Consider the following 23080-nt stretch of genomic DNA (forward strand, 5'->3'; position numbering starts at 1 on the left):
TTCTCCCAGATCATGAAAACAACAACAACAACAAAAAGGTAACAAAAAAATAATAAATAAAACAAGATGCCTCCGGATGCAAAAGAGTGGAGCTGGATCCCTACCCTACACCATATACAAAAATTATCTCAAAGCGGACCAAAGTTCTTAATATAAGGGCTAACAGTACAAAATTCTTAGAAAAAAGTATGGCTGTAAATCATCATGACCTTGTATCAGGCGGTGGTTTCCTAGATGTGACACCAAACCCCAAGTAACACAAGGGAATATAGATAAATCGGACACCGCCAAAATTTAAAATTCTGGACTTCAAAGGACATGACTGAGAAAGTGAAGGGACAGCACAGAATGGGAGAAAATATTTGTAAATCATAGATCTGATAAGGCACTTATATCCAGAGTACATTAAGAACTCTTGCAACTCAATGATTAAAAAAAAAAACAAATTAAAAAATAGACAAAGGGTCTCAATAAACGTTTCTCAAAGAAGACTGACAAATGACCCATAGATCCCTGAAAAGATGCTCAGTATCATTAGCCACCAGGGAAATGCAAGTCAAAACCACAGTGAGATGCAACTTCACAACCAACAGGATGGCTGTCATCAAAACGACAAATGTTGGCAAGGATGGAGAGAGGCTGGCACCCTCCGACCCGGCTGGCAGGAAGGTAAAATGGTGCAGCCACTTTGGAAAACCGTCTTACGTGTCCGCAGAATATTAAACATAGAGCTACAGGTGACCCAGTGATTCCAATTCTAGGTGTATACCCAAAAGAAAAGAAAACATTGTGGATGAATGTCCTTGGCAGCGCTATTCATAATAAAAAAAGTGGAAACAATCCAAAAGTCCATCAGGTGATGAATAAATGAACAAAATGTGGTCTGTCTGTACGACAGAGAAGTACTCAACTATAAAGAAAGTAGTGACAACCTGCTACAGCCTGGATGGACCTCAAACACACGAAGCCAAGTGAAAGCAGCCAGTCACAAAAGACCACTTATTATATGATTCCACTTATGTGAAATGTCCTGACCAGCAAATCCATAAAGACAGAGAGTAGATTAAAGGTTTCCAGGGGCTGAGGTTTGGGGGAAGGGAGTGAGTGCTAACAGGGACGAGGTTTTCTTTTCTTTTTTTTTTTTTTTTAAAGATTTTATTTATTTATTTGACAGAGAGAGACACAGCGAGAGAGGGAACACAAGCAGGGGGAGTGGGAGAGGGAGAAGCAGGCTCCCCGCAGAGCAGGGAGCCCGATGTGGGACTCAATCCCAGGACCCTGGGATCATGACCTGAGCCGAAGGCAGTCGCTCAACCGACTGAGCCACCCAGGCGCCCTTCTTTTTGGAGTGATGAAAATTCTAAAATTGATGGTAGGGGTGGTCATGTGACTGGGAAAATATACTAAAACCATGGACTGCACACTTGAAACGGGCAAATTGTATGTTTTGTAAATTATATCTCAGTAGTTATAAACACACATGCGGGTGCATGCGCGCGCACACACACACACACACACACACATTAGAATGCCTTGCCCTTCTCCGCTGAGGCCTGGGGAGTCCTGGAGCTCCAGACAGGCGACCTTCAGAGCCAGGCTCATTATTCTGGGCATGGCTCAGGAGGGGGTCAGGGCCCAGGGTTCAGTGAGGTGGGATGGGATTGTCAGGCTTAGTTCTTCCAAGAGCATTACTTAACAAGCATTTTGGAACCAATTGTTGGATGAGATCACACAAACGCAGGAGGCTGACTCAGGTGCCAAGGGAAGCAGTCCACAAGGAACAGCTAATTGAGGACCATGCCTTTCTCTCTGATGTCCCCACACAGCTGGAGTAGGGCTTGGAAAGGCGTAGTGACCTCAGATGTCCTACATCAGCTGGCCCTGGTAACTAGCTCCTCCTAGGGCAGAATGGAGCAGAGCCCATTTCTCTTTATGCAGATGGTCAGGCAAGGACAAGAAATTTCCAATTTAGAGATTTTCACAAATAAGAGTAGAAGTCTGTATACTCTAGATAACTCGGAAACCTCCTTGCTGAAAGATAAGAAAACGTTCCAAAGGTTTAATTGAGATAGCCACCAAATGAGCCGTCCATTTGGGCTGAGATCCTCCTTACTAAAAATATCCAACAAGTGTGTATTGCATGCTTGCCATGCGGGGGGTGGGGGGGTTGGGTGGGAAACTCACAGTGGCATTATCACAATCAAGCATTGGAACAGCTGTGCTTGCTACATTTGAGGAGATAAAGGTAAGACAGAATTGTGGCAGAGAACTTGAAACTAATACTAATTAATAATAATCAATCAAAAGGAACGTCCAGAAGTGAGAAACAGAAGAAGAGACACGAAGGGCTCTGTGGAGGAGCATGCCAGCATGTTGTACAGAGTTGAAGGGAAAAATCAGTGACTTGGAAGATGAGTCAGAAGAAGATATTCAGAAAGGAGCATGGAGAGATGAAGGGAGGGGAAATACACAATGGAGAACATATCCGCACAGGGTGGACAGTGAGAAAGCCCAACGTGTGGGTGGCTGGAGTGCCAGAAGGGGACACAGAAGAATGCTACAGAAACAGTATTTGAGAAGAAAGCGGCTGAGACTTTCACCTGATGGATGAAAGTCACGAAGGCACAGACTCGAGAAACTCAGTGAATCCCCAGCAGCATGAATGAAAGCAAGGGCACGCCCAGCATGGACACGGTGGGGAAACCATTACAAACCAAAGACAAAGAGGAAAGCTGAACCACAGGGGAATGTTTTCTTTCCCAGGAGCACTAATGAGCCCGACAGCTGACCTCTGGACAGAAGGAGTGGAAGCCAAGTGAGAGGGGAAGGGCACAGTTGAAGGACTGAAAAGTCACAGTTGTTGATCTAAAGTTCCGTTCCCAATGACAGTATAAAAAATCAAGACAGTTTCAAGCAAAAAAACTTGGGAGCCATTGACAATGGCAAACCTGCACAAAATGAGTGTGATTCCAGAGGGAAGGTCAGAAACACAGACATGAATGACAAAATGGTAAATTGGGTGGTAATTCTAAACAAACAGTGCCTGTATATATATTAAAAAAGATGTCTTGGGGGCGCCTGGTGGCTCAGTCAGTTAAGTGTCTGCCTTTGGCTCAGGTCATGATCTCAGGGTCCTGGGATCGAGCCCCTGCTTGATCGCTGAGCGTGAAGCCTGCTTAAGATTTTCCCTCTCCCGGGCGCCTGGGTGGCTCAGTTGGTTAAGCGACTGACTTCGGCTCAGGTCATGATCCTGGAGTCCCGGGATCGGGTCCCACATCGGGCTCCCTGCTCGGCGGGGAGTCTGCTTCTCCCTCTGACCCTCCCCCCCTCATGCTCTCTCTCTCTCATTCTCTCTCTCTCTCTCAAATAAATAAATAAAATCTTTAAAAAAAAAAAAAAGATTTTCCCTCTCCCTCTGGCCTTCCCCACCCTGCTCATGCATGTGTGAGTGCCTTCTGTCTTGCTCTCTCTCTAAAAACAAAACAAAACCAAACAAACCCACAAAACTATCACATCAGACAAAGTAGACATTAATGCATAAAGCATTACTAGAAACAAAGGTGGTCATTTCACGATGATTGCTCAGTCAATTCACCAGGAAGAGAGAAGGTAAATTTAAAGTCTACACGTACCTAATAACACAGCCTCTAAATACGTAAAGGCAAATGAATAGGAAAAAACAAATGCAGAATCATAGTGGGAAATGTTAACACACCTCTCTCAGTAACTGATAGAATAATCACATTCTTTTTTTTTTTTTTTAAGATTTAGTTATTTATTCTAGAGAGAGAGAGAGAGTGAGTGTGCAAGCATGGGAATGGGCAGAGGGAGAGGGAGAGTGAGAGGATCTCAAGCAGACTCTGTGCTTAGCGCAGAGCCGGACTGGGGCTCGATCCCATGACCCTGAGATCATGACCTGAGCCCAAATCAGGAGTTGGACGCTCAAATGACTGAGCCACCCAGGTGCCCTTAGAATCATATTCTTAAAAAAAATCAATAAATAGAGGATTTGAGAAATATGATAAGAAAATCTAACTTAATGGTCATTTTTATTTTTTATTTTTATTTTTTTTAAAGATTTTATTTATTTATTCATGAGAGACAGAGAGAGAGAGAGAGAGGCAGAGGGAGAAGCAGGCTCCCAAGGAGCAGGGAGCCTGATGTGGGACTCGATCCCAGGACTCTGGGATCATGACCTGAGCCGAAGGCAGACGCTTAACCATCTGAGCCACCCAGGCGCCCCTTAATGGTCATTTTTAGAATACCAACTGCAAAATACACGTTTTCAGGTGCACATGGCCTATTTTTAAAAATTCACCTGGTTTTAGCCATACAGCAAGTTCTACTTTCGAAGGACTGAATCATACAGAGTAGTTTCTCTGCATATATTCAGTTATATACTCAAATATATAATTCAGTGATGCTAAAAATCCATGACAAAAAAGCACATTAGGGCACCCCCCTATGTTTGGGAGTTAGGAAATATACTTTGAAATAACCCATAGATTAAAAAACAAATCACAAGAAAGTTAGAATATATTTTGAAATTAATTAAAATGAAAAAAAAAACAAAAAACCCCACGATGTACCTAAAACTTGTGGGCTATACTAAAGCCATGTTTATTTATTTGTTTATTTTATTTTTAAAATGTTTTATTTATTTATTCATGAAAGTCAGAGAGAGAGAGAGAGAGACGCAGAGGCAGAGGGAGAAGCAGGCTCCCCGCCTAGCAGGGAGCCTGATGCGGGACTCGGTCCCAGGACCCCGGGATCATGACCTGAGCCGAAGGCAGACGCTTAACCACCTGAGCCACCCAGGCGCCCCTAAAGCCATGTTTAATGTGTTACCTTCGCTCAAGTATCAGAGACGAAGAAAGGCTGAAAATCAATGAAACGGGCGTTCACTTCAAGAACTTAGGGAAAGACCATCAAATTAACCCAAAGAAAGTAAGAGGAAGGAAACAACAAAGATAAAAGGAAAAAACAATGAAATAGGAAGAGAAAAGAAACATCACTCCAGATGCTGTAGATACGGAAAACAGGACGTGAATTTGAGGGACAACTTCATGGTAACGCATCTGGAAGATGAGATGAAATGAGTACTTTCCCGTTTCCAAAAAACCCAACTCCCGATAGTGATGCAGGAAGAAAGGGAAGATCTGAAAAGAATCGAAGACTCTGTAATTAAAAAGCTTTTAACAGAATCAACTTGTGGGCTCAGATTGTTTTATGAGTAAACTTTTACCAAATGTTTGTGGACAAGCAAGCTTAATCTTGCACAGACTCTCCCAGAAAAGAGAAAAGGGCATATTCCCCACCTTGTTTCAGATGATCATAATGTTAATGGCAGCACCCGGGAGAGCACTGTGGGAGGGGGGAGTGCGGGCCGGTCCCTCGCTCAAACAGAGGAGGGAAAATCCGCATCAGCCTGTGAAGCCCACAGTAGGAGGGAAGAGGACGTGTCACGAGCAAAGTGGGTTTATTGTGGGAAGACAGGCCTGGATAACATCGTAAGGTCAATGTGTTTTATCACATTAACAGGGACTTACAGTGAACGTGTTTGATGAGACCCAATGTCCATTCAGGATGGAAGAGTCTTGGTAAACCTCCTATTGGCAAGGCGTTCCCTTGCTTAATAAAGTCCACCTGCGGAAAAACTGACAACAAGCACGTTAACTCCAGGTGAAGTGTGGAAAGCTCTCTCTGGAGACCCGGGGCAAGGCCGGGACTCTGCGAGGACACTTACTCGGCATTGCTTTGGAAGTCTCGGCCAGTGAGGTAAGGAAGGGAAAGTCAATGCAGGATGTGAGGATTTAGAAAAGGAGGAAATAAAATTGCCATTATTCGCAGCTGATGAGTTACACAGAAAATCCCAAAGAATGTGCAGGTTAATTAGTAGTTGATAGATGTAGGGTCGATATACAAAACCACGGTACCAGCAACAAACAGAAAGTGAAATTTGAAAACAAACGCCGGAGTCATTATCATTTGCCCCATAATAAACCACTTAAAACACTCAGTATCTTTTTTTTTTTTTTTTTTAAAGATTTTATTTATTTATTTGACAGAGAGAGAGACACAGCGAGAGAGGGAACACAAGCAGGGGGAGTGGGAGAGGGAGAAGCAGGCTTCCCGCGGAGCAGGGAGCCCGATGTGGGACTTGATCCCAGGACCCTGGGATCATGACCTGAGCCAAAGGCAGACGCTTAACGACTGAGCCACCCAGGCGCCCCTAAAACACTCAGTATCTTAAACAGACCCACAACTCATTGTTTCTCATGACTCTGGAGGGTGGCTGGGTGCTTCTTTCTGCTGGCCTCGCTGGGCTCCCTCGCTGGGTCTGCCGTGGGGCTGGGGCAGGTGGCCGACGTCGGGCTCACGTGCACGGCTGGTGCCCGTGGGGCTCTCTCTCCACATTGCCCTCTATCCTTCTTTACAGCACGGTGCTCTCAGCAGAGGGGGCCACAAGGGCAGGGGCAGAAGCTGCGCGACCTCCTGAGACCTAGACTCACAAGTCCCAGCACAGCGACTTTGGCCATATTCCACCAGTCAGCCCAGAGAGGTGGGTACTACACTCCATCCTTTGTTGGGAGGAGGGGAAGAGAACGTGCAGCCATATCGAGCCCATCGGAGATGCCACTTACACGTGTCCTTCACCTACTGGGGTAAATCTAACAGCAGGTGTGCAGGATGTCTGTATGGAGAACTACAGAATATCATTCAGATGATATAAAATCTAAATCTGTGCACAGTGTGTTGGTTCTTGCCTTCCAAGAAGCAAACACCAAGGCAGGACTGGATGGGCACGAGATTTATAATTATAAAAGTCTATAGGGGCACCTGGGTGGCTCAGTCGGTTGGGCGGCTGCCTTCGGCTCGGGTCATGATCCCAGGGTCCTGGGATCGAGCCCCGCGTCGGGCTCCCTGCTCGGTGGAGAGCTTGCTTCTTCCTCTCCCTCTCCCTGCTGTTCTGCCTACTTGTGCTCTCTCTCTCTCTGTCAAATAAATAAAATCTTTAAAAAAAAAAAAAAAAAAAAAAAAAAAAAAAAAAAAAAGTCTATAGTCAGGAACAGCCAGATGGAAGAGATGCATAGGGCAGAGGATGTGGGAAGGGGGGGTGGAGGTTCCATGAGCTCTCTGGAGAGGGGGTGGGGTGGGGGGGTGGCGGGAGGTGTGCCCCCTCTCAGCACCTCCATGGGCTCACCCCGAAGCTCTCCCAACCCTGGAGGTCAGAATTTGCACAGAGGCTTCAGTGAATAGGCATGGTTGATTAAATCATTGGCCCGTGGTGATGAACTCAGTGTCAGTCCCTTTCCCCTCCCAGGAGGTGGGGGGCCTGGTCCCAAAAGTTCCAACCCTCTCAACAAGGTTGGTTCCAGGTCAAACCAGCCCCCATGCTTAGGGTCTTTCCAAAAGTCTGGGAAGTCCCTCTCCCTGACATGAACCCTGGTGTGGCTGAAAGGGGCTTATTATAATTAATAAAAGACACCTTTTTGGCTCTTATCACTTAGGAAATTCCAAGGGTTTAGGAGCGCTGTGCCAGAAATGAAGGCCAAATATACATTTCTTTTCTTTTTAAAGATTTTATTTATTTATTTAAGAGAAGAGAGAGGGCGAGCGAGAAGGGGAGGGGGAGGGGCAGAGGGAGAAGCAGGTTCCCCACTGAGCAGGGAGCCCAACACGGGCTTGATCCCAGGACCCCAAGATCATGACCTGAGCTGAAGGCAGACACGTCACCGACTGAGCCCCCCAGGTGTCCCCCAAATACACATTTCTTATTATGAAATCACAACATCACAGAGCCCCAAACAGATTCAAGCATGTATGGACACTGATTTTCCAAAAAGGAGCCCTGCAGAGCACTGGATGAAGGGCAGTCTTTCCAAAAACCACAGACTGACTGGAGATCTATATGATAAAAAATAAAATGAGCCCTCCTCCCTCATGTCATAAACAAAAATGAATCCAGCTGCAGATCTGAAGGTGAAAGGCAAACAGTAGCACTTCTAGAAAACAGCCGGACGGAGCATTCCATATGGTCATGCCTTTGGGGTAGGGAAATACATTTTGAAAAAGACACGAAAGTACTCATCATAACAGACAAGACTGATGAGTTCTGCTGCAGCAAAATCAAGGGCCGTTCTGGATGGTGCAGAGAGGAGCTAACAGAATTTGTGAAGTATTTAGAACTTGATGGAAATGTCAGTGCTGCCTATGGAAACCTATGGGACACGGTGTGAGGCATTCTCGGGGAGACATGCATTCCCCTGCTGCATTTATACGAAAACAAGGATTTACAAATAAGTGAACCAAACTGTCCACTTTTGAAACAGAAAAAGAACAACAGAATAAAGCCAAAGAAAATAAGAGGAAAGAAAATAAAAGCAAGAGGTTAGGGAAACAGAAAACAAACCAAAAATAGGACAAACCCAAGTGCTGGTGTTTTGAAAAGACTAATAAAATAGTCCTTCAGCAAAAAGCGGCAAGGAAAAAAAAAAGACACAAATAAACAACATTGAAATTAAAGAGAGGGCACAACCAAGAGATTAAAAACTATGATCAGGAAGGACTTAATACCCCACATCTGAAAACCTTAATGAAATAGACACTTTTCTAGGAAAACATTTATTAGCAAAACTGGCCCAGGAAGAAAGAAAAATCTGAACAGGCCAAAAAACAGAAAAGGGAGATGACATGTTAAAGACCTACCTCCAAAGGCATCTGGAAGTTATATATCTGCAAAATACACACACCCCACCACTCAATGTGACAATTATTAGCTAAAAATGTAGGAGAACATCTTCCTGACCTTAAAGCTGGGACAGCCCTCCTCAATAGGAGAAATCAGCAAAGTCATAAAACAATGTTAATAATTTGACCATCTCGGATCTGAAATACCAATCCTATGAGATACCTTGAAAGAGTTCAAAAGAAACACAGCACATAGGGCACCCGGGTCGCTCAGTTGGTTAAGCATCTGCCTTGGGCTCAGGTCATGATCCCAGGGTCCTGGGATGGAGCCCCACATCAGGCTCCCTGCTCAGGGGGGAGCCTGCTTCTCCCTCTTCCTCTGCTCCTCCCCCCCTGCTTGTGCTCTCACTCTCAAATAAATTAATAAAATCTCTTTTTTTTTAAAGGTACGCAGCACACGTATTTGCTCCGCTTCCATGTATACAAAGCAAAGTGTAAGTATCTGGGACATGTGATACCCTCCCCTGCATCAGTAAGGAAAAAACCCCGGCAGAAATGGGCAGCGACTCCAACAAGATTGTCTCAGGAGGAAGGATTCATTTCCAAATGGCTGGCCAGCAGTAGAAAAGCTGAGCAGCCTCACATTAAAACATCCAACTATGTGCGCCCATCAGGTGAGCCAAAAATCCGGAAGCTAGCCAATACCAGGGCCGAGGGAGGCGTGCGGCGAGGCAGACTTCCCCAGCGCAGGGAACACTGGCAGTGTGAGAGCCCCTTTGGACCAGCTCCTTAGGGGCTGACTGTTGAGTCTGGAAATGCGCACGGGATTAGTTAGCAACTCCTGTGTTTGTATCTGAAAAAGAAAAAAAAAACCCTCTGCGTGCCCAAGAAGGTTTATATGAAGACATTCCTTTTAACATTTAAAAAACGAAAGCAAACACAAGCTTGCTGTGGAAATGTCTGCTGATGGGTGGAGGGGTAAGCAGACACTGGTGTGTTGAAGAGGCAACGTATTTAACAACAGCAAAAATGAACGTGTTAGAGCCACATAAATCAGCATGGCTTGATTTAAAAAATATGGCGGGGTGGGGGGAAGCAAGATATGGAGTAATCTGTACAGCATGATACTATTTTTATAAGCCACACACCATGTTCCAGGTGCATACATGTGTGTGAAAGGATTTACAACATCTGTAAGGACACAGGCCCGACTGATGAAACTGGTGAAACACAGGGGCATTTCTGAGGGACAGAAGGCAGGGAAACCAGCAGGGCGGTGGGTTAAAAGGGACATTAGCTTTATCTGCAGCACTCTACATTCCCAGAGGGAGAAAATGCAGGTAATGTGCGTGTAGGGACCGGGCGAGGGCAGGCAGTCCACGTATTGTCACGCAGTGGGCGCGAGGCTACGGACGGAGCCACGGACGGAGCCACACAGGCAGGCCATGTGCAGGGGAGCACGTCCTGGATTTTATCTGGAAATCTTACAAGGTTAAGGTTTTAGAGGGCCCAGCCAGATGTCAGAGGGGACTGGAGCCCCAGCAGGGACCAATGTGACCTCAAGGGCAGATGTGCGGGCCTCCAGGCTCGTCCTGATCCCCACGGAGACCAGGAGCCACAGGGGGCTGCCAGGAAGGCAGCAAGCAGGAGCCAACACACAGGCCACAGGACCCGCTCTTCCCGGTCCCCCTAGACCAGAGGCCAATGCTGTGCAGACGAACAGAAGAGAGAGACCCAGGCATATTTTTTCCCTCAGAGACTGAGCATTACCTAAGGGCTGTTTAGTATATCTCTAAGAACTACATTTTGATTGTTGGGATGAAAAGTTTATTTATGTAATCAGGAAGCTGCAGGTAAGCACTTGCGAAGAGCTGGTTAAGTACAGAACAAATCAAGACTTTACATCTTGTGGCCTCACCTGATCACAGCTGGAGTGAGCTTCGTGGCCCTGCTCCCCCTTCTCCTGGCCAACCTCCCAGGGCTTTGCACTCTCTGTCCTCCCCATGGACCGCTGTCTCCTGCTCCAGCTCATATTCTGCAGCCTTAGTCATCACCCCACGCTTGAGGTTTATGGAAGCTTGGGGCCTCACAAAGTTCAAAGTCTGCAACCATTGTAAAGAGGCCTCTCAACTTGGCTTGGGCAGCAGCTGCAGCCCAGAGCTGGACACTCCCAGCTACACAAAGGGGTTTCGGTGGCTGTGGGAGGAGAGCCTCGGGCTGGCCCAAGCTTGGCCCTGTGGGCCCCAGCCCTGCATCTGGCCTCCTTGGACTTCCTGCTTCTGAAAGGGGATGTCAACCACCTCTATTCTGACCTCAGTCTGTACTTTCTGATTAAATTCTTCCTTGCAGCTTATCTCTTAACTCTGGCAAAAGACCCTTAACTCTGGCAAAGTATCCCTTTCCCAAGGTGGGAACCTAAACTACCCCCTTAAGCCACAAACACTGCCCTGAGCCCACAAGACCCCGCATGATTGACCCTAAGACAATGATCAACCTGACCTTCACTGCCCACCGGCACGTACCCACCCACCTTTGTCCCACACTGTCTTTATATAAACCTAGAAGTGTTTTCAGCACTTTGGAGACAGTCTTTGAGACGCTGTCTTCCCACTGCCGCCTCACCGAAATAAATTCCTTTCTCGTTTCCCCACCACTCCTGGCTCTGCCTTTGGATTTTGCCAACGGCGAGAGGCCAAGCCTGGTCTGTTTGGGACCCCGGGAGCCAGGTGCTCATGCACCATTGGGCCCCAGCTACACTTCTCTTCCCTGCTCAGGCCCCCTTCCTCCACATTTACTGTGAACTGTACCCAGGTGCTGGGAACCGGGCCATCTGTGAGATGCCTTCAGGCCCTGTGAGCCTGGGGACTCTGCAGTTACTGCACAGCACAGACTTGGGGTGTAGAAAAAAAAAATCCGTGCCTCAGTGGAACACGATGCATCGTCTACCATACGTCCTTTCTGCTGTTAGGTGACTCCAGACTCTGTCTCTTCTACCGCGTGCAGATGGTCTCTCTAGGGGTTCAGTGATCTCCCCACCCCCACCCTGCAGAAAAGCTAGTTTTGCCTCAACTTAGATATTCATTTCAATGCTCCTCATCTATAAATAGGTCTCCTTTTCTATTATCTTTGAACCGGTTCTAACATCCGTCTGATAGCTTCGCTGATTAAGGAGTAGAATAAGTCTTTATCTCTTGTCCGTATTTACATCCGAATGAGAATTAGGATTACATCTTTTCCTGAAAATTATCTTGGAATAGGAAAATTATCTTGGAAAATATCTTGGAATTATCTTGGAATAGGAACCGAGCTCAGATCTAACTGCTACAGCTTACCGACTTTGTAACCTTCGGGACATTGCTCTTCTCCAAAAGCGGGCTGCTGGAGACGGACACACAGAGCTTCTGAACCCAGGGCGCCCGCGCAGCCGCGGCCCCGCCCCCGCCGCGGCCCCGCCCCCGCCGCGGCCCCGCCCCCAGGCCTTCCTCCGACTACAAAGTCCCCGCCACCGCCGCGGAGCCCGGAGTGCGGGCTGGGAGTCCGCGCGACCGGACAGGGCGGGGCAGCCGTGCCGCGCAGTCCCTCCATTGGGTGGGGGCGGGCCCGAGCCTGTGATTGGCCGGCGGCCGGAGGCGGGGACGGGTTCAGGCCTGCGATTGGCCGGCGGCGGCGGAGGGAGCGGCACCGTGATGGAGGCGGCTGGGCCGGTGACCAGGGCGGCGGCGCGTAAGAGGGCGCCCCAAATCCCGGAGGAGCAGCGGGAGCGGCGGCCGGGGCGGCGGCGACCGCGGAGGAGGTGGGCCGGGAGCCTCAGCGTCCTCGCCCGTGAGACGGGGTGGTGATGCCCTCCGCCGCCGGCCGCGGGTCCACGCGGAGGGGGCCGGCTGGTGGCATTGGTGCCCTTGCAGGACCGGAAGGGGGTCGTGCCTGGAGGGGGACATCTGAACTGGGTCTTTAGGGAGCATGTGGCGAACGGGAGGAAGGGTGTTCTAGTCGAAGGAACGGAGTGGGCAAAGGCTCAGAGGCACGAAAGGGGTGGACGCGTCCTTCTGAGCCCATGCTTGGTTCCTTGTAGGGGCATTTGCGCACCTGCGGGGAAGTTAGCAGCACCGCTATGGCCTTCTTGGAAACAGCATCCCTAGCTTTGTTTTAAACCCCGAAGAGTGAGACCAGGGGTGTTTCAGACTGGACAGGGATGGCAAAGGAGTGGCTGCCGGCTGGTGGGGAAGATGTTTGCTTTTGGATGAGAATGTTGAGATGGCTCGCTCCCTCCTGAGGGAGGAATAACAGGTGGCAAAGGTTGTCTGGTACCTACTGACGGTGTTCTCATAGGTGCTGGGGCACGGGGAGCTGAAGGATAGAGAAATCATGAAGGAAGGGGGAAGCGCAGGGTGCAGAACGAAATTCTAAAGGAAGCATTTTCCGTAGTACTTGCGCTTTCATGAGACTTGAATGGCTCATCCCCTCCACCCACCCAGGTAGTTTCAAGGTCCCCTAGGAAAGTTATGAGGAAGTGGCCGTGGATGTGGGGAGATTTAGAGAATTTCCACTTTTAAGCCCGTGGCCAATAAACGGCAGCTGCAGTGTCTTCTCACGTTCTAATGATAATAATTGTTTTTAAAAGAAAGCTAATTTGGATTTATCCAGGATTTTCCAACTCTGTGTGCCAAAGGTTAGAATCCTCCACGACAGCTGGGGAGTTAGCGTGGGTTCCACGGAACACATCCACGGAAACGTGGACCAGGGAGAAAGCCTGGCCCTGCTCTCTTAGGCCCCGAAACTCTCTAGTTCTGTGAGTTTTCTGGCCCCTTTGCCACAGCAGAACCTGTGGACCATGTGAAGTCTGACTTTGGTCTCTGCAGGGTGACATCTGGAGGGCTGGTACGGGGCCCAGTTGTATTTAGAGGAGAGGAGGAGCCATTGTGTGTCCAGGCGGAGGGCCAGCCATGATCCTAACACTGGCTGCTATAGGCAGATCAGCGCCCACTAGTCCCTCTGGTTTGATGTGTATTTCCATAGTTTGCTTTCAAAATGTAAGTCCAAGAATAGCACCCCCTCCTCCACGTGTCTAGATGGGGCCTAGTCCTTTTGCTTGTCAGTGTTCTTTTTCTTCATGCTTTTACTTGAAAAAAAAAATTTTTTTTTTTTAACTCCCTCACTGCTTAGAATTGAGGAGGAGCAAGAAGAAGCTGTCTTTCATGAAGTGGTCAGTTTTACCCCGGATCCTTTGCCAGGTGAGACGGACTGAGGCTCTGAACGCTGTCTCCGTGTTCACTCCTGGGGCTTTGGGGAAGGCCCGCCGCTTCCTGGTCTAGTTTTTCTCTCTCAGTTATGGTCAGAGCATCTCTGGGGATCCCATACTTTCCATCGGTTCCTCATTGTTTCCTCCTCTGACCAGCTAGATATTATGACAAGGACACCACCAAACCCATCAGTTTTTACTTCTCTTCGCTGGAGGAACTCTTGGCATGGACGCCCGGCATGGAGGACAGCTTCAATGTGGCCTTGGAGTCCTCCGAGTGTCGGCAGCCCCCGCTGAGCAGCCAGAGGCCCCGGACCTTGCTGTGCCATGACATGATGGGCGGCTATCTGGATGACAAGTGAGGCTTCGCGAGGACATGGCCCGATGTTAATTCTGCTGCCTGTTTTCCTTGCCTGGGATGGGGATGGAGGGGAAGAAGGCAGGGAGAGTGAGAGCCGTGTGGCAGAGAGCCCTGAGGTGGAGACGAGCCTCTGGACCAGACTGCCCTGTAAGAGGACATGGGTCAGGTGAAAGCTGGGGCCTCGGGCAGCCCTGACACCATTTGCTTCCGGGGACTGCATGCCCTTGAAATCTGCTAGGCGGGGCGGGTGCGGCAGCAGGCACCCCCTTCACAATCCTGGGCCCAGAGCTGTGGTCCTCACCCGACCCCTTCAGCTCTGACTCCATCCTCGGCCCATCGGCTCCAGATGCCCAGCTGTGACACTCCCGTGTCCCTCCCAGCCAGGGGACACTTCCTCCAGAGTGGCTGCGGGGTCCGCTCAGACGTATTAAACGCCCAAAGAACAGTCTTGGATGGGATGATAGAAGGGACGGTTTAGTTGGAACCGGTCTCCCAAAGGGCAGGCAGAGGCAGGTGGCGACATCTCGGGTGCAGCTCGTGGTTATCAGCCGAGCCTTACGTGCACGAGACGGTCCTGGAGAAACTGCTCAGGGGACAGTGCGGGGACACCAGGCACCTGGAGTTTTTGCATGAGCCCTGCCCCTTCGCTTTTCTCCTGTCTTTGTCTGTTTTTTTTTTTTTTTTTTTTAAAGATTTTATTTATTTATTTGAGAGAGAGAGAATGAGAGACAGAGAGCATGAGAGGGAGGAGGGTCAGAGGGAGAAGCAGGCCCCCCGCTGAGGGACTCAATCCCGGGACTCCAGGATCATGACCTGAGCCGAAGGCAGTCGCTTAACCAACTGAGCCACCCAGGCGCCCTTGTCTTTGTCTGTTGAGGCTGCCAATGCTCAGCCGCTCAGCCGTCGGGTCCAGTGGTGACCGCCTGCCCCGCTTGGGGAAGATGTTTCCCTTAAGACTTCTTGATCTCAGGGCCAAGGTGCAGTCCTGCTTCTAGCTCCACCCGGTGTCTATGCCGCGCCGAGTGCGTAGTGAGCTTCCGTTTGTGTCGCCAGCCAGGACTGAAGAGAAGCTTCACCGGGGTCCCCGTGTCCTGGGTCCCGACTGCTCTGTGTCTCGCGCAGGTTTATTCAGGGCTCCACGGCGCACACCCCCTACTGTTTCTACCACTGGCAGTCCATCGACATCTTTGTGTACTTCAGCCACCGCACCGTGACTATCCCCCCCGTGGGCTGGACCAATGCTGCACATCGGCATGGGGTCTGCGTGCTGGGTGAGACCCCGGGGCTCGCTTCCCACCCACTCGTGGGCACACCTGCCAGGTGACCCGGTGACAAAAAGGCCTTTGTCTGCTTCTGAGGGAGTAGGGCTCCTCACCTGGGGCTGCCTTGATAGGTTAGGACAGGTGAAGGCAAACTTCTGGAAGGGACCAGGCCACCTGGTCACTGTCATAAAGAAGACAATGCAGCCATAAACAAGAGGCCAACAGATGGGCTGTGTTTATGAAATAGGTGGTGGGTGGACGTGGCCCATGGGCCACAGGTGGCCGGTCCGTGGGTGCAGTGGTTGCTTCTCAAGCTTTCTTCCCCCGCACCTGAATCATTTATTGGCCTGTTTAGCACTGATTGCTGGGCTCGGCCTGCGGGGCGTTTGACTCCGCAGAGACCCGGGGCGGCCGAGCATGTGAACGTGTAAGCAGCTTGCAGGCCCGGCTACGGTGCTGTCGCAGGAACCACACTTTGCTAACTGCTGGGTTCGCCTGACCTCGTTTCTCTCCGTCCTGGCAGGGACTTTCATCACCGAGTGGAAAGAAGGTGGGCAGCTCTGTGAAGCCTTTCTGGCCGGGGACGAGCGCTCATACCGGGCCGTGGCTGATCAGCTGGTCCTCATCGCCCAGTTTTTCCGTTTTGATGGCTGGCTGATCAACATCGAGAACTCTCTGAGTGTGAGCACAGCCTTCTCCTGGTGCTTGCCCAGCCCAGTCACCGCGCGCTGTCCCTCTGTCACTTTTCTCGGCTCACCGTGGCCGGTTCGAGCCAGCCCAGACACCTGCGTCACTTCGCCGAGAGACAGAATCTTCTCCGGCGCCGTGTCCAGGAACCTTGGTTGCCTGAGCTTTGCCTTGCTGCTCCTTCAAGGCGCCCCTTTCCTCCTCCTCCGTCCGCTTTGCTTGGGCTGCTCGTGTGGCTTCCCTTGGCACCATCCTCCCCTTTCATGGTGTTTTATCGTTTCTTCATTGCTGCGCCCGTGTCCTTCCTGCTTCAGAAAGGAAGGACAGTTGGGGCCTCTGGGGGGCTCAGTGGGTTGAACGTCCGACTCTTGATTTTGGCTCAGGTCATGATCTCAGGGTCATAGGATCGAGCCCCGTGTCGGGCTCTGTGCTCAGCAGGGAAACTGCTTGGATTCTCTCTCAAAAGTAAATAAAATCTTTAAAGAAAAAAAAAAGAAAGGAAGGACAGTGGGAGACATCCGGCTGGACCCTCCCCTCGGTGGCTGTGGGGTTCGGGGGGCTCCAGGGATCGTGGCTTTTTTGGAGTCTGTGTTTGCTTCGGAGGTTAAGCTTCCTCCTGTCTGTCCTGCCCTGGGCTCTTCTGACGGCAGACCTCGCTGGGCCTCACCGAGGGTCTGCTGTCTCCCTCTCCAGCTGGCCGCAGTGGGGAACATGCCCCACTTCCTCCGCCACCTGACCACACAGCTGCATCAGCAGGTGCCGGGGGGCTTGGTGCTGTGGTACGACAGCGTGGTGAGGAGTGGGCAGCTCACGTGGCAGGACGAGCTCAACCAGCACAACCGGTGAGGGTGGCCCTCTGGGCGGAGCGGGCGGGGCAGGGTCGGAGACACCGGCCACCGGCGGGGAGGACCGGCGCGCTATGCCGAGGGCTGCAGGCCGAGTGCTCCCGGCTGGGCCCCTGCTGTCCGGAGCAGGCTGTGGTCTGGTCCTGGAGGCAGCCCGTCCGGGGCTTAGGATGGAGGCGAGTGGCTCAAGGGGAAGGAGGAGGACGTCCAGGGTGGGCAGCCCCCGGGCCTCTGCGTCTAGGCCTCATGGCCCGTCCTCGCCGCCTCGCAGGATCTTCTTCGACTCCTGTGATGGCTTCTTCACCAACTATAACTGGCGGGAGGAGCACCTGGAGCGGATGCTGGGGCAGGCCGGGGAGCGCCGAGCCGACGTGTACGTGGGAGTGGACGTGTTCGCCCGGGGCAACGTCGTGGGAGGCCAGTTCGACACGTACAAGGTGCGCGGCGGCCCGGGAGCTGGGGGCGGTGGCCTGCGTGCCTTCCGTGGCCTGGTTTTCTCGTGGACCTTCCATTCCCATCTGCACTCAAGGGAAAGAGAGGCAACATTGTTCTCAGAGTGGGGAAGCTGAGGCCCGAGACACATGGGTGACGCCCCAAGGCCGGGCTGTGCCCCGAAACCCTAACTTCCATCCCGTTGCTGCAGTCAGGCGCTGACGGGCACCGAGCGGGCGGTTTAAAGCATTGGGTGGGCTTGGGGAGCTCTGGCAATGCGTCTGTTCCCAGGCCGCTCAGGGCTGAGGACCTGGTAAAACAGCCAGTTTGGGGAATTGCTGGTTTAATAATGAGGGAGATTTTTTCTGGCAAGGCAAGTCATGTCAGCTGTGAGGAGAGACAGGGGCTTGCCGGGGCCGATGCACCTGGTGCAGGATAAGTAGGGAGTCCGCTTGTCTCCTGGGCCGTCGGCCCTGCCCCTTCCCCGGTGCCACGGGGATGCTCTTGCTCATTAATTAAGCTCTAAGTGAATAAATTAATCCCATAACTGAAGATTCTCTCCACCCGCTGTGAGTCTGATAACGTGAGGGGTACAGCGAGGGAGAGGCACATGCAGGCTGTGAGCCCCCCCGCGAGGCCCCGGCCCGCTCACAGCCTTTCTTCCCATGGCTCCGTGCTGAGGGGCTACTGGGGTTGCAGCCGCCCTCGGAGCTGGGAGGGAGGGAGGCCTTGCCAGCCAGGCTCCGCTTCCCCCCGACTGCTGTCTCCCCAGTCGCTGGAGCTGATCCGGAAGCACGGATTCTCGGCGGCCCTCTTCGCCCCTGGCTGGGTGTATGAGTGTTTGGAGAAGAAGGATTTCTTCCAGAACCAGGACAAGTGAGTTCTGCCCGTCCCAGGCAGGGGCTTCGTGTTGGCCGGATGGGGGCTCTGGCAATTTCTCTGGTTTCCCAAGGTAGTTCAGGCCTTGCTGTCCACGGACCTTTCCAGGGCACGTAGGGCGGGGATGAGGGGCTCAGCTCGAGAGAAGCCAGCCATCTTGGCTGCTTCCAGGCGGGAGGGCCCCGGCGACCTGTTAAACAGGAAGGACGGAGGTTGGGGACCCCAGGGGACCACCCCCGCAGACCCGCATCTCCCACACATTCAGTGGGGTAGCCGCGCTCACTCTGGGAGGGATGCAGGGGCCTCGAGTTGCAAAGAGTGAGTTCAGGATCCCCCTGCCCATTTCCCCGCAGGTTCTGGGCTTTGCTGGAACACTTCCTGCCCACACACAGCATCTGTTCTTTGCCCTTTGTCACTTCTTTCTGCCTGGGCATGGGGACGCGGAGAGTGTGCTACGGCCAGGTGCGTGGGCTTCCCGGTGGGGCTGCGTCACGGCACAGGGGCTGCCCCCCCCTCAGCCTTTGGTCTCACCTGGGAGAGGTGGGGGGTCGGGGCGTGGGAGGGATGGCGGCCGCGCTGCTCCCCCGGCCCCTGGCGCTCCCCAGCCCTCCCTCGTGTGGCCTTGTCCTCCAGGAGGAGGCGGTAGGGCCCTGGTACCACCCAAGTGCCCAGGAAATCCAGCCCCTGTTTGCAGAGCACAGTTTGGAAGGGGCCGGGCGGGGCTGGGTGAAGACACGCTGCTGCCTGGCGGACGCCTGGAACGGGGGCAGCTCCCTGCTTGTCCGCGGGCTGATTCCGCCCGACGTCGGACATGTGGCCGTGAGGTAGGGGAATGAGTGGGGGAGACATCTGTGGGATCGTCCGCTTCCCCTCGCCCCTGTCCATCCCTCACAGGCGGGCAGCAGCGGCCGGGAGGAGGACGGAGGACAGAACCGAGGGGGTTCTTTTGTGGTAAAAAGCACATAACCTGCAATTTACCGTCTCAAGCATTTTTGAGCGTGCGGTTCAGTAGCATTAACTATCTGCCCGTCATTGTGCCACCGGTTTCTAGAACGTTCTCACCTGTCCCCACAGAACAGCTCCCATCCCTCCCCCCCCCCAGCCACCACACTGCTGTCTCTGTGGTCCGACGGCTTCTGATACCTCTTGTAAGTGGAGACCTGTAGAATTTCCCGACCGAGATTTTTCAGTCATGGGAGGGTCGCAGGCGGGACCAGAGTGCGCCCCCCCCCCGCCCCCCCCCGCCCCGTGCTGCCGGACACCCTGTTCCTGGCGGGCGAGCTTGGAAGGTGTGACCCAGAGCCCGCGGGGGCGTCTCAGCAGCTCCTGTGTGGCCGCTCATCCCAGGTCCTCCTCCGGCAGGTTATTCTCTCTGCAGGTCCCCGTGCCTCCCAAAATTTTCCTGTCCTTGGTGTATAAGCTAGAAGGGCCTTCGGGCGTCGAGGTGGCATTGGAGCTCACCACAGGGGACGCGGGCAGCTGCCACGTTGGTGGCATCCGGACACTGAATGGTGAGGGCGTAGGGCTCCAGCCTCCTGCAGGCGCCCTCTGCTTCAGGGGACGCCCCAGGGAAGAGGAGTCTAGAAAGTGCACTGGCTGTGGGGGAGCTGGGGGGGCAGAGGACAGGTGCTGTCGTCCGTGCTGCTGTGGGCCAGGCCCGCACAGGGAGACCCACCCGCCAGCTGAAGCCTCGGGCCCGCAGCCCCCACCGGGCAGCACGGTGTGCTGTGCGGGACCGGGTCCCCGTGCCAGAGACTTGGGGAAATGCCGCCTGCCAGCCGCAGCATTGAGGGGGGGACATCTGTGGGGGCCTGGGGGGCTCCTGGCAAGGCCTCAGCCTGTTTGGCCCGGCCATGAGTGCCTGGCTCCACAGGGAGTCTAATGGTCTTTGGGGTTCCTTCCCCCCCTGTTCAGTGGACACCTCCCTGTGTGGTTTCCTTTGGGCTCTCTGCATTCTCAAGTCCCGGGTCTCCTCCCCCAGCAGGAACAAGCGCCAGGCACAGTCCCCGACCCCTCCGGGTGCCCCCCACCAAGCTGGCCAGATGGGTGGGCCACTGCGGCCAGCAGCTCCAGGGGGGCTGGGTCCAGCGGTGAGTGCCTTTACTTCCTGTGGGGTCTCCAGGGGATGGCCACGTGGGGGGGGCGGGGGGCTTGAGTGAGGGGGTCTTGGGTGAGAAGCCCCAGAACTGGAGGGATTGGAGGGGCCCTGGCCGACCCCCCAGGATTCAGGCAGCCCCGGGGACACAAACCCAGGAGGCCGCTGGGAGCGGTCATGGCCGTGCCTTAGGTCTGGGGTTTCCCACCGGCCACAGGGTCCACTTTGGGGTGGACCTCCTTTCCCACCACGGCTCGGGGCCTCTGAGCAGCCAGCCTCGAAGGTGCCGAGCGGAGGTGGGCTCCTGTGACCGGCCCCCGTTGCCTCCCCCAGATGCTACGAGGTGAGCCTGTGGGGCTGCCTCCTGCAAGACCTCTTCGTTAGCTTCGCCCGGCCCCCTGGCAGCCTGGAGGAGGCGAGCTTTGTCTGCCGTCTCGGGGAGCTCCAGGTGAGCGTCCGGGCACGGGAGGCAGAATGTTCCCTCCGCTCAGAGGGCCAGTGGGGTGGGGGTGCTGGGGAGCGGGACCGTGCGGGGGCAGGCACCCTGGGCCTCCCGTGGGCTCTGGGACCATGGCGAGCCTTCTCTCTTCTGCCAGGTGGTGGACGCCAAGAGCCTGCTCGCCCCGCTGCCCCGGGTGCGGGCCGTCACTGTGTCCCGCGTGCGCTGGCAGCGGGCCACGTCCGAGGAGGAGGGCCCCCCTGCCCCGCTGCGACTCAGCTGCACTCTGCACTGGTCCTACGTCCTCTCTCCCGTCCGATGCTTCCGGATCCGCTGCCGCACAGGGACTGGCGGTGGCCCTCCTGGCGGGGGGCCGCCGGGGCCAGAGAAGCCCGCGCTCCTGGGCCTGGCCTTTGTCAACCAGTATCGGATAGCGGACCTGCTGGTGGCGGCCGCGGGGCCCAGCGGGGACGGGCGTGTGGAGTTCCTGGTGGAGCCCGTCCCCAAGGAGGGGTTTCTGGTGCCGCAGGCCCAGTGGGGCAGGGCGGCCCTGCTCTACTCCACGCCCCGCACGTGAGCCAGCATTAAAGCACGGCATCTCCCCCCTCGAGGCTCAGCTGCTTCTGCGCCGGGGCGGCTCACGGTGTGCGGAAGCCCACGGGCGCCAGGAGCCCACGGGCTGGGGCTGTTGTGTGGTGGAGGCTGGTAACGGGAAAACCAAGAAGTCCCTTTGCTGGGCTGATAATTTCCTGAGGTTGATGAACTCTGTTCTGCCTAATCCCTGTCCAGACTACAGATTCCCAGGTACGAGTGACAGCATTTGGGAAAGCTAGTCCCATAAACTGCACGAAGGGTGTTCCCTAATAGGCCGAGAGACGCTGATGCTCAACAGGCTTAAAGGGGACAGGAAGCCTCCGAGCAGGCCCTGGGGGCGATTCCCGGCTGAGGGTGGCGGGGGCTGCAGGGTGCTGGGACAGGGTGCCCTGGGGGCTGGGAGCCTAGGGCCAGGCCGGCGCCAGGGTGCGCCTCGCCCCGGGCCAGGTGGGCCGCCCTAGCCCAGCCCTTCCCGTGTCGTGGCTGGCTGTCCCGGTCTCCTGTCCTGTGAGTGCGGCCGTTTGTGGAGCCTTCCCATCGGCCCGTGCCCTGCTGGGTCTCTTCCGGGCTGTCGGTACTGGCGAAGTTGTGTGGAGCCAGACTGAGCCGCTGCCTGCTGAGCGAGGCTGCCCAGGCTCCGCGAGCGGGAGGCCGGCCAGGGCCCTGGGAGGCCCCCGGCTGCAGCCAGGCCCAGCCTTGCCGTGGGAGCTCTGGCTGTCGTTCCTTCACGTCCTCCCGCCTCAGCCTCTCCAGGGCGGGGGGCTAAGGCCCGAGTGCTAGCAGAGGTGCTTTGAGGACCCTCTCCATTGGGCCCCCTTCCTCTCTTGCCTCCCTCTCTGTCGTCTAGCACCTTCCTTCCCTCTGCCTGTGCTGAGGCTGGCCAGAGGCTCTGCGCAGGGAGGAGGGGAGGGGGTGAGGGAGCCGGAGACGGCTCCTCCCGCCACACAGCTCCCCTGTTGACCCCTGGGCCACCGTGCTGGCCTCCTGGGGCTGGGCTCTCTGCACTCCGCAGCCTTGGGTATCTGCCGCGTTGCCCAGCTCCCCTCCTGGGCCTGAGCCGTGTCCCTCGTTCTGGGGGGTCTCGTAGGGCCATCGATGGGGCCACTTGCCCATTTCTCTGCCCTCCACCTGTGCTATGTGGTGTGGAGTGGGGCCAAGGGCCAAGACCCTCCCAGCTGGGGGTCCCACCTACGGCCTCGGGTGCAAGCCCCGGCCGCGGACTTGGTTGTACGCTGTGGGGAGGGGAGAGGCCACCAGGGGGCAGTGCAGCCAACCTGCCTCTGGCTGGCTGGCCAGAATTCGGGAATCAGAGTGCGGTCAGGTGGCCTGGGAAAACCTGGCCCGCAGGACAGCCAGGGGCGTGTCCCTCCAGGGCTGCCTCCATCTCCATCCCCCTGGCCCGAGTGGCTCTTTCACAGGGGGACAGAGGGACATTTTACTCCGTGTCCCGCACGTGGCCTAGCCAGCTCGCGCCCCAGTGGGGAATGCGTTTGCCCAGCAGAGGGGGAGATCGCTCAAGCAGGACAGGAGGATGCCTCTGCTGCCTAGCTGGGAAG

General features: G+C 54.2%; 1 protein-coding gene across 9 annotated transcripts; it reads left to right on the plus strand.

The window, feature by feature from the left end:
* The first annotated feature begins 5529 nt into the window (after window positions 1-5529).
* Window positions 5530-21735, plus strand: ENGASE (endo-beta-N-acetylglucosaminidase). Of its 9 annotated transcripts, none has more exons than XM_064583364.1 (15): window positions 5530-5778; window positions 6440-6562; window positions 9138-9185; window positions 13855-13922; window positions 14087-14288; window positions 15414-15562; window positions 16077-16234; window positions 16934-17082; window positions 17357-17522; window positions 18290-18393; window positions 18750-19220; window positions 19759-19907; window positions 20378-20486; window positions 20825-20939; window positions 21088-21734. In XM_064583364.1, exons 5-15 carry the CDS (start codon window positions 14170-14172, stop codon window positions 21505-21507), a joined length of 2109 nt encoding a protein of 702 aa, XP_064439434.1. In that variant the 5' UTR covers window positions 5530-5778; window positions 6440-6562; window positions 9138-9185; window positions 13855-13922; window positions 14087-14169; the 3' UTR covers window positions 21508-21734. The 9 variants fall into 9 exon arrangements, with proteins under 9 accessions (XP_064439434.1, XP_054366642.1, XP_064439435.1 ...); XM_054510667.2 differs by having other exon boundaries at window positions 14091-14288; XM_045888334.3 differs by lacking the exons at window positions 5530-5778; window positions 6440-6562; window positions 9138-9185 and adding an exon at window positions 9539-12484 and having other exon boundaries at window positions 18750-18858; window positions 19030-19220; window positions 20381-20486; window positions 21088-21733.
* The last annotated feature ends 1345 nt before the right edge of the window (window positions 21736-23080 follow it).

This window comes from Mirounga angustirostris, unplaced genomic scaffold, assembly GCF_029215605.1.
Source record: "Mirounga angustirostris isolate CCGP_5_RB_7025 unplaced genomic scaffold, mMirAng1.0.hap1 SCAF_17, whole genome shotgun sequence".
Classification (NCBI taxonomy): domain Eukaryota; kingdom Metazoa; phylum Chordata; class Mammalia; order Carnivora; family Phocidae; genus Mirounga; species Mirounga angustirostris.